This window comes from Rhagoletis pomonella, unplaced genomic scaffold (genome assembly GCF_013731165.1).
Source record: "Rhagoletis pomonella isolate Grant_MI unplaced genomic scaffold, Rhpom_1.0 Rhpom_scaffold_00002, whole genome shotgun sequence".
Taxonomy (NCBI): domain Eukaryota; kingdom Metazoa; phylum Arthropoda; class Insecta; order Diptera; family Tephritidae; genus Rhagoletis; species Rhagoletis pomonella.
In genome coordinates, this window is record NW_023458556.1 from 108,969,080 (window position 1) to 108,980,917 (window position 11,838).

At 34.0% G+C, this 11,838-nt stretch overlaps 1 protein-coding gene across 1 annotated transcript in view; it reads left to right on the forward strand.

Annotated features, from left to right (window-relative positions):
* The window catches only part of LOC118756896 (sodium-dependent nutrient amino acid transporter 1-like), a 111,212-nt gene extending 102,224 nt beyond the window's left edge, over positions 1-8,988 (forward strand). The window contains exons 9-11 of the mRNA XM_036491635.1: positions 2,293-2,469; positions 3,114-3,208; positions 8,491-8,988. Of these exons, the coding sequence (XP_036347528.1) occupies positions 2,293-2,469; positions 3,114-3,208; positions 8,491-8,667 (449 nt within the window). The 3' untranslated portion in view covers positions 8,668-8,988. The remainder of the gene's footprint in view (positions 1-2,292; positions 2,470-3,113; positions 3,209-8,490) is intronic.
* Positions 8,989-11,838: the final 2,850 nt, after the last annotated feature.

Consider the following 11,838-nt stretch of genomic DNA (forward strand, 5'->3'; position numbering starts at 1 on the left):
TTTTTCACATTCCCTTTTGGTGTTGCTCGTTTCATTTACACACGGCGATTTTTGTGTGTGCAATTGTTGTTGTCAACTGTGAACCGCTAATTCAATTTACACAGACGAACGAGAGCACAAAGCGTGTTGCCCGAGCACGAGCAACTCGGTGCCCCTCTCCTTTCCTCGTCGTGCTCTCTCCTACAAACTTCGAGTTGCGGCAACAACGAATTATACGAGTGAGTATCGTTTGTTAATACCACATTCTCATCTACAGGAGGAGGTGTGCGGAGAGATTTGCGACGAACATCGGGATTTTGCAAAAATAATGATTTGCCGAGCTAAGTAGGAATTCCACATCGGCTGACGTGACACCAACACATCCCAAATGAAAAAAGTCATTGCACTTGGCACATTGCACTTTTGCTTTAGCACTTCTTTCGACTCTTTGACCAGAAACACAGGGCATATTAATTTAATAATTAGTTTTTGTTTTAGTTTTATTTTTATTTTATTTTATTTTTTTTTTAGCAATTTAGCTTAAAGAAGAAAGTCACTGTCTTGATCGCCTTAAGTTAAGCGTGCATTAGCTTTGGCCCTTTAATAGGCCAAACAAGCCCGAAACACATAAAAAATCGCGGAGCGCAGCCAAAACACGCCCGCTTTCATTCGTATCTCACCGATCTTATCGATAATTTTTTTGATTCCATCGTTATATTTCCAACTTATGTATTTTGAACTTACAAAATCTCGGTAACGAATCGAGAGAACACGCATTGTTCGATCATAAGGATATTCATACTGATTCTTCATTAGATCCAGAAAATTGTAGGAAAAAAGTTTTTGAATTAAAAGATTCTTCAGGTTCATATAAGTTTCCCAATTAAAAAAAAATATATATATCTGCATTGCTAATAAAGCCCCTTTCTAATGCTTCAGTAGAACGTATACTTAGTAGTTTAAAATGTGTAGGACTGACTTGAGGACAAGATTGATCACTGATATAGTTGCAGCAATATTATATACAATATTATATACCAAGACATAAAAAACAACGGTGATATTTTGTTTGAACCGCAAGAACAAATGTACCAATTGAATTGGAGAATGTCATTAATTTTTATACTAAGTACCTGTAAATAGTATGCAGTACACAATACACATATCTCTAATAAGAAAATATTGAGTAATTAGTCCGGATTCTGAGGATTTTTCATTTGTTTTGGAGGAGTTTGGTATTTGTTTTTGTGGCAACACTGAGAATTTCACAATACAAGGGTCTATCGTGCATCGTACGAATTCATAATAGGGGGGTTAGTCTCTTCATAGGACATGTTCGAACAAAAGCGAACAGTTCATTCCATATGAAGTGATCGAAAGTGGTATTAGTCGCATGTTCCTTTGCGATTGCTCCCGGAGTCATCCCGGATTAGTCGCATTTTTTGCAGGGTTGTTTCAATTTAACGTTTTGTATTTTACAGGCAAAACAACTCTTATATAGAAATATTTAGATCTAATTGGGCGCCCTCAAATGTGCTCGCATTTTTTGTTAATGTTTGCACTTTTTCCTCTATATTTCGCCTTTTGTTTGCCCTTTCTCTTTTCGTGTTCGATTCCAAAATAAAGGCCAAGGGTGAAAAAATTTTTGTTTGTTTATTAAAATGTCACATTCTTGTAAGACAAAAAAGGCACATTCCCTACCCTTTGATGTTTTGTCAGGAGTAAATCAGATAAGTGATATTCCCCAAATTGAGCAAGTGGCCTGGCGGTCTAGCAAAAATTGGTTGCTTGAGCTGACCTGCTCTTTTGCTAGACTGCCAGGCCTCTTGCTCACTTTGGTGAATACCATTATAGTTGCTTAAGAGGACAATATTATGAATCGCGTGAGCTAGACACGGACAAGAAGGCAAAAACATGCTCCTTTGCACCGGAGAAGGGCCACATTTTTTGGATGAAACGAAATCACCACTAGTTAAATTTTGTATTTTAATTGTCGAAAGTGAGCAATTGTTCAGTGCAGCCGGCCTTATATACGAGCCTCTAAGAAATCGCCTTATGGGAGAAAAGGCAACAAAATCACTTTTTCTGAAATTTAATATGCCCCTTTTGAACTTTGACTAATAGATTAAAACACTGCATAGGTTAAGCACTGGTTCAATGTTATAATAATTTATAAAACGATGAATTTGTTAATTATAGCTTTTTTTAGTGTTATTCCTAACATTAGCATTCGCATTCGTATTCGCGAATGTGAAAGATATGACATTCGAAATATCTCTAATGCATACATATGTACATATATTATTTATTTAGGGCTTCGCAACTTTTGTGATGACGTGGAATTCATGACCAACCGTAAAGTATCAATTTACTGGCGCCTTTGTTGGGGTATAATAACTCCAATACTTTTGGCGGTAATATTTATTTATTCCCTTGTGGTTATGGAACCGTTAACTTATGCAACATGGTCATATCCTACTTCTGTTGAAAGTAAGTATAACATCTGGATATATGTACATACAAAATAATAATAAGGGTATTCATCAAACCTTATAAATACATTATAAACCGTATAAACTTTTAATTGTGTAAACCTTATAAATTAACGGTCAAAATTTGTATGCGGATCTCGAAATGTGTAAACGAGCTTCTATACAAATTTTGACCGCAAATCTAGTTCAATTTATTATCCGTTCCGTTTTGTTTTATTCACTGATAATTTGGCCGCACAGTTTGGTAGCAGTGACAAATGAATTCATACACAAACAGACATTCTGCCTTTTAACTCGCTTCAAATAAATCGCCTTTATGTTAGATATTTATTTAAACGAATATTTTCTCGTCTAAATATAATTATTTCGCATTTAGTGAGGTCATTTCTAAAATTTCTTAATCCTCGTGCTAGTAGTATAAAATTACTGATACAGATAACAGAGTGCTTAAATTTATAAGAATATCTGCTTGATAAAGTTATCGGTTTAGATGAATACCACTAATATCACACACTGAATAAATTTATCTATTTTCAGCTTTAACTTTTTTTGACTTCACCGTTTTGTTTTTATACATAAATACATACATACATATATATTAATGAAATTAAATACAAAAATCTAATTAGCATTCCTTTACAGTTTCTGGTTGGGTGTTACTTGTGATAGGCTTTCTCCAATTTCCCCTATGGGGTGTTTGGTATTTATCTACACACAAAGATATCTCTTTTGGAAAGGTAGTGATGAAAAATAAAATTATGTTTATATCATCGTTGTTAATGACAAATACGAAAATTTTTAATACAACAAAATGTACATCAAACCATTTTATATTTAAAGGCAATTCTTACATACGGCAGGGCTTGGTCTAAAACCTCAGAAAGGTGATATGGTTTTGTTAATGCATAAAAAAATCGCGCGCATAACGGTATTATACTTAGTATTGACCTAAACAAAGCTGGTCGTGTTTAATGTTGTCAGTTTACTTATAAATGCCGGGTAACTTGTCAGAATGTCACAAAATTCGACAACGGTCCGGCAACACAAGAATAGGTAAATTGTTAAAAACATGATGCAAGGCGAATTCATAAAAAGTATTGTTACCGGCTGGCGGCTGGTTTCAAGCCCAATTGTGCTGATTGTCAAAATGATTTATTTGTTGTACTTTTTTATGTCCTTATTCATAAAAAATTAAAATAGCTTTAAAGAGCTTTCTGAAGTTACTTTGCATACAAATTTTCTATTTATGAAACACCTTGTATGAACTCGCCTTGACATTATGCCTAGCTGATCAAAAGTACTTTACATTTCAAATACCAGAATTCAAAACAAATGCTAGAACGCCATTAGTTTATTCCATTGTAGAAAAAAAGAAGGTAGTTTCACTTAATGACATATTAGCCATTTGACTTTCGCTGGGATTATGAAATTTTCATCAAAATCTAGCTACCAGATTGAAAATTATAATAAATTTTTTTTCTGAAAAGAATTTGATCGACAGCAAAAAATAAAATAATTCCTTAAAATAATAAAAAGAAAAATGAGTTGCGCAGAAATATAAAATAACATTGCAGGGAACACGGTACAATTTTTTTTTAACTTCCAGCGCTTCTAAGATATCCGTACGTACATATGTTCTCAACATTTTGCTACCATAGATCATTAGCGAGAACAAGACCATACTCTCCAAAAGTGCAGTGCCGCGAAATGAAAGCTAATGAAAAACTGTGTTGGTCAAAACATAGAAAAGGAATGAATTTTTCTTGCAGCCTCCAACTTGGAGAACGCTTGTGAAACGAATAATACGTATTTTCTTTCATAAAAAAAAAAATCACTCATATCTTGTATGAAGAAAAATGCCTAGAGCCGTCAGCAAAAATTATTAAAAATGAACGCAATTTCCTAGCCACTTCAAATTTGTACACTGTTATACTAAAATTGAATGTGCTATAAAACTGCATACCAGAAAATTTCTTAGAAAATCTGAGTAAAAAGTTTAAAATTTTGAACAAATTCGTTAAATTTTCCTTAATTTTGTATGCAGAAAGCGTGTGTGAAGAGTAAACTTTTGACAACAATAAGGTGAATAAAAATTCAGTAGCTCATGAGGCTAGTAAAATTTTTGACAAATGAATACAAAATTTTGACAATCGCAAAGATTGTTGATGTGTGTAAGTTTTCGTTAAATAAAAGCTTAAATTGATAAATTGCAATCAACGATGGTAGATTTGTTCTTAAAATATTAATTTCATAAATATGCGGTTATCAAAAATTTACTGCTGTCAAAAAATATTTCATTTCACACAGCAGATTGGCAAAACTGTCTCACCATAGTAAAATAATTATTCAACAGCTTTCCCCATAGAACTTTGTTACCGATTCACACACGCCCAGACTGAAACTTTGATTTATATGATTTTCTCTGTAGCATGTAGCCATACTTTAGTACAAAAATAACAAAAAAATTATAGCTTACAAAACTTTGTGAATATTAAAAAAAAAGAAGGGTGTACGCAGATATAATGGAGTGAGCGTACATACAGATAAATTTTCAGTTTGGGGTAGAGGTGAGAAATACCATAAACGTAAGCAGATATGCCATTATCCGTTGTATTTCGAAGTAAAATTCCATTCTTTTTATGTACATATTCATACTAGACTTGGTTGGATTCGTCTAGGTTAGGTCGGAGTGGCTGCCCGCGCAGAGCGCGGAGCACACGTGGGCTGGAAAAGTCCGTTGTGATACCACTGGCCGAAGCCATTTTTTCTTACCCTTCCTTAGTAATTGAACCATCGAGTGCGTTTTATATAGCACAAAAAGTCGAGGACGTTCGCCGAGTTCAAATCGGCTAAGCAATCTAGAAAGTACTTGTTGAAGAATTGGTTGCGCGCGTTGGCCAGGGCGGGACAATGGCAGAGATAGTGCTCAACGGTCTCCATCTCTTCCTCGTCTCTGCAACTGCGACAAAAATCGTTGGTGGGGTATCCTAGCCTTTTTCCGTGTGTGCCCATCAGGCAGTGCCCGGTGATTACCCCGACTACTAATCTGAGAGAGGAGCGGTCCAGCCGGGTAAGAGCTATCGATCGCTTTACATTAATATTTCGCCAAATTTGCCTGGTAGTATGGCAGCCCATCTAATATTTACCTCCTCGACGAGTTCCGCCTTTATTCTGTGTTTGCAGGAGGTTAGAGGTATGCCCGCATTCTGAGCAGAATTGACTTCAGATATTTCCGCCCCCTCCTAGCCAGCTCGTCGGCTAGGCAGTGGTCAAGAATGTCCCTGTGTCCAGGGACGGGACCCATACAATAGTCAAGGAGCATTTTAATGCCAGCAGGTTGAGAATCTTCCTGCATTCTATGGCTACTTTGGACGTTGTTCCGTTAGAGTTGAGAGATTTGATAGCAGCCTGGCTGTCAGAATAGATAGCAGTAGGCCGTCCTGTAGGGGCGGAGGTAGGGCTGGGACTATCCGCATATTCGAATATCCGGATATCCATGCGGATTATCCGTTGACACGAATAAAATCCGGATAGTATGGATATCCAGTTAATATTCGCTTGTGCAATTATTCGGATATCCGGATTTACGAAGATCCGGTTAATATTCGTATTTTCGGATATCCAAAAAAAAATCAACAAACTGATAAATATTCTCATTTTCGTTGTTGGTGTTTTCGACAGGGTAGGAGTGTGATGTAAACTGAAACGAAAACCGGTGTCCAAAGCAAATTTGTCAAGAGATGACGGAAAATCTTTCCACAATACATCAAACTGATTACTGAGTTAAGCACACGATAGAGTGAATTAGCTCTTGACGGACTTGAAGTTGACCGTTTGTTTTGTATCGTTTTGTCACAATATAAACAAATGGCACTATTCTTGTCATCACTTTTTTAGAAATACTACAATTAGTAAAGCATTCACCACGACCAAAAGTACAGTAACAGCTTTCATTATTCCGTCCATGATATTTTAAAGCCATGAAAAAACTCTCGCGGTCAATTTTATATTTTTTTTTTCATTTTTACGAAACGATACTTTAATTTCCCAATACCTGGCGCTCATGCATATGAAGTAGCAAGTTTTCTATACGCATAAATTTGTTTTTTGAACTTTTTAATTCGTTCCAAAGTAGAATTTTGAAAATTTAAAAATTTATACATACGATTTTGTGCATAGAAATAGAAAACTTGTTACTACACATTTATTAGCGCCTGGTATTGGGAAATGAAAATATCGTTTTGATAATGAAAAATCCGGATATTCGGATAGCCAAATATTGGCTGCGTTTCTTTATACATTCCGGATAATCCCATTTCACAGCCGGAATAAACAGAATGCTTTTGAGATATACGTCAACATATCATCAGGAACGTTCTTAAGAATAAATAAACAAAAAAGTGTAGTCCAAACGTTCAGAATGAATAAAGAAATTCAGCCATTATCTTAGCTTCCAGAGTAACCGGATTTTTCATTTAGGTATCCGTATATTCGAATATTCGGGTAATCCGGATAGTTGAAAAATCCGGATGAAGTTCCCAGCCCTAGGCGGAGGTTATGAGCCACCGAGCATGGATTCATCTAAGAAGACTAAAATATTTACACCCATTAACTGTGAAAGAAATTCCCATCTCGCAATTCCCTAATTTATTTTTAAATATTAACAATAGGGTAACGGTGCTAGCAACATCCGTCAATTAGTTGTTTATTGAAACTACCTTCTGTTTTATCATGGTTTATTTTAGACTTGTTTTGGGTCTCTGACCCAAATATGCCCTTAGTTTTTTCTTTCAAATTGCCTTTCGCTTTATTTCCATCGTGGCTATCCTCGACGTTAATTTGATTTTACTATGATAAAAAGTATATACATACGTACATAGATAGGGGATTTTCAAGACATCTTAAGCGTCGCAATGTCCAAGTCATAACATTTTTCAATGTAATAAAAATGGTTGTAGGGGACTTATACGGTAGACAAACGGGCTCGATTATTTGCATAACCAGCCTTTATTTGCTTTGACTCATGCATTTTCCTCTTTAATATGCGCATAAGCAGCCGAACAAATGCTCAAAATTTTTGGGAATTAACTCGGATCCGGGCAGTTTTCGTTGACAACACTGGTCAGCTGTTGTCTTTTCTACAAGTAAGCAAGAAAAGGTCCGCAGTAGCCGAGTGGTAAAAGTTACGGGATACAAGCCTGTAGCTGCCAGGTTCGATCCTCGGTTGGAGCGATTGCGAAGTTTTTTTTTGTTTTTATTTATTTTATATTTTTTTTATTTTATTTGATCTATATATTTAATGTTACTTTATTTTGTTTTCATTTGCTTTATTTTATATCACTTTTTTTATTTTACTATCAGTTAATTTAAATTTTTAGAGTTGAATTTTAATAAAAAGTCAACAACATCTAACTGAAAGCAACGTAAAAAAAATATAGAACTTATAAAAAAAAGAATGAAAAAAAAAAAATAAAAAAAACATGAAAATTTAATTGGCCGTGGGACTCGAACCCACGACCTTGCGTCTCGTTTATCCGCATAACTGCCGTCTGTGAGGTCAAAATTATTATGCGCATATGTATGCCAGATTATATGCATAAGCTTTGCCGTCTGTCACAGCTTTTACAGTCTATAATAAGAGACAATTATACACATAGAATATATGTACATATGTATGTTTTTATTTTCTACCAATTTAAAAACTGCTTGATGTACATATGTAGTTAACCCGTAATCCTCTAAAAATTTATTTTATGTTGATAAGTTTTACAAATTTTAAAATCTTTAAAACGTCTTGTGAATCCCCTAATAAAGCTGGATTTAATATCATGGATAGCTCTTAAATCAAATAAAGATTTTGCTACACATTAAAAGCTAATTTTTGTGAAAATTTAAGTTTTCGATAGGAATTCTCGAAGTGGCTAACAGAGTATTAAAACGTGTTTTGCATTGATAACGACGATATACAACTATAATTACAATTGTATTTAAGTAAAAATATTTCCTTCCACCAACTTAGACAATCAAAAAGGGCGTAACACCTAGTCCAAAGTGGGGTCCGGCAGATCCAAAGATACACGCAGAATGGCTACTGCACAAGCAGCGCTTGGGTTATTTACGCGAAGAAGAGCGCACCAAAAAGGGACTGAGCAACTTTAGGCAGAACTTTTATTACCTGCTCGGTATTTCTAAGTAAGGTTAGACTAAGGTCATATGTATTTTGAATTTTTTCATTCATTCTAACTTAAAGATATACATACATACAATACTTACGTATGTATTATCGTCCATATAGTAGTTTGTATGGGGATCTATTTTTATGCTTTTGTCAAGTACTTTGTACAAAGAAGTCATGTATGCTTAATCTCACCTAATTAGAATTTAACTACTGTGAAATAAGTAAGTGGTTTTAATTACGCAGTAGCAATAAAAGTCAACTTGAAAGAATTGCAGAACCGACAAAGCTGGTAAGTAATCTTTATAGTACTCATAAATTCAGAACTTTACGCATGGTAATGTACCCAACAAGCATTTCAGTAAATGTTTTTAAAAATAACTTTAAGTAAGTTTGCTATAATAAGCGTTAAATAAGCGTTTTTAATATTCAGTTTATTTAAAGCTTTTTCAAATGAACCTTTATTAAGTGTTGAGAGCGGATGTTTATAAATCACCTACACTTAAAAATGAAATGCAAATGCCAACGGTATGAAGCTGTAAATATAACATTTTTTCAATTGTAAGTGCGTGTTTACGTTTTTTAAATGTATTTTAATCATAATTATTAGAAGAAAAAATATAATAAATAAATAATAAGGTGAAAAGGAGAGTGGCCTAAACATAAAGAAATTATAAGTTTTCTTAAGGAGAGTGAAGTCCGCGGAGAACAAATTGAACATAACGTTACTTCCAATCAAGGACCGCTGCGCTAATCGGTGGAACATTCGGGCCTTCAAATGATGCGTCCTCCTTATCATTGCTTGCCTTTACATTAAATTAAAAAGTTATTAAATTTTTTTCAGAAACCTTAATCCATGAGAATGGCGCCGATCAAGCGGAATATGTAGCTGCTTTTCCAATTCGCCAATAACCGCATGTAATTGAAAGCTGCTGCACGCAACAAGATATAATAATTAACTTTTTTATGCTTAGGACTGTTTTCACCATCTCTGGTTAACACTAACCCCCAGTTAAACATCGTTACCGACGTTACTGACTCCATGCATATAACATTGCGTCGATAACGTCGGTAACGGTGTTTAACTGGAGATTAGTTTTAACCAGAGATGGTGAAAACGGCCCTTAATGTTTGTGTGTTATCATCAATTTATATGTTTTTGTACATATATTTTTTTTTAAGTGGCCAAAAAATGCTAAAATGTCTCTTCTCTATATATATTTTAGCCAGTGTAGATGAGTCCGCAGAAAATTTGCATTTCTTTTAGTTTCAATATCACATTTGTTACAGAATATTTGGATGTTACTACATATGTTACACTGTGGAGTACAAAAAGCTAGAGTGCGGATACATATATCAGGTTTGATAGCTGTTGGCGATACGAATAATGCCTCATACTCCGATTTACTAGATCAATTTGAGTTCTCGAGAAAACAAGTTTTCAAGATCCAAAAATCTTAGTACGGAGGCCAAATTTTTTTTCTTTTTTTGGCCGATATTTATTGAAAATAGCATACAAAGCAAATATACATAGACCAAAAAACGATACATTTAAAAATTTGGAGAAAAAAATTTGGCCGCTATACTCAGATTTTCGGATCCTGAAATCTTGTTTTCTCGAGAACACGAATTGAGCCAGTAAATCTGAGTATGTGGCATTGTTCGTATGGCCAACAGTTATCAAACCTGATATATGCGCACTCTAGGTTTGTTTTTATGTTCCACAGTGTTAATATAAAGGGTGCTACAATAAGGGCGGGTAGATGTTAAACAATCTATGTATGACTTATTAATGAAATATCGTTTAAATAAATGGTTATAAAAAGCTTTATTTTGAAAATTTTTAGTAAGTTTATATTCATACGCTTATAAGCAACTTATTTTGAAACTTATTATAAATTTATATTTAAACGCTTATAAAAAGCTTTTTTTTAACATTTATTATAAGTTTATATTTATAAGCTTACTAGCAGACCCGGCGCACTTCGTCACGCCTAAAATTTCTTTTTATTTAAACATTTGGTCCAACGGTCTAACTAGTCCACGTTTTCATTAGTCCACATAAATCCAATATACATAGACTTATTTCAGACGAAATACCTTAGTTGTCTTACAATCGTATTTGTAGGCATTTATTAAGAATAATCTTTATTCTGTTTAGTCGGCGTAAAGCAAGGACCGCAATGGTTCTGGTGGTTGATTTAACGGTAGGAAATTAACTTTGATCCTTGTTGTCTCCGAGTGACTCCACTTGACGATTTTTAGCAATAACTCGACTCCAGCGCCACCTTGCAGCTCATTTTGTGCAATTGTATACTGGGATGAAAAATAATCATTAATCATTTTTTAAATTTGAATTAAAAAATCGACATGTTGTAAGTGTCGTACAGCAATTTTATGTATACGCACTTATCCAACTTTGTATGTCATACCGTAATTTACAATGATTTTTATTTTTCAAGTTTTACTAAAAAAATTATAAATAATAATTAAAATATGATTTTTATTTTTTCGCTCAAGAATAATGATTACCCCTTGATTTTAAGTTTTTTGATCGAGAATAATGATTATCCTTCAATTTTTATTTTTTCACTCAAGAATAATGATTATCTTGCGATTTTTATTTTTTCACTCAAGAATAATACTCAGATTCTGAGTTTTATAATCTTGCTTGAGCATAAGGATTACTTTTGATTTTTATTTTTTTCGCACCTATGCGATTCTGTCGGTCCGACAAAAATTACAACAATGCCGACCATAGTTTTAAATGAGGAACAACACACTTATACGATTTTGCTGCAGCGATTTATTCGAACATGCGCAGTTCTTCTTTTCCTCGTGCCGAAATCGCAGACTGTAGCGTTTTGATAACGAAAAAGGTCAATAGAAGGATTTAACAATATTAAAACAAAATTTAACGTAAAAAAAACAAAACATATTTGATGTAGAAAAGTTAAGAAGTTTATTTTTGTTGAAAAATATTTTTTGTTTGTCTATAAATTGACATTGATTGATTGATTTACTGCGATAAAATCGCACAGATGTGTGCTAGGGATGGGTAGTGGGGGGTTCAAATTCGATTTTTTCCGAATTTCGAACATTGCCCAACCATTCGATTATTCGATTCGAAATTTGGTGGTGCAAATTCGATTTAGTTAGAATTTTTTCGAATTTTCACAAAAAAAATCTGAA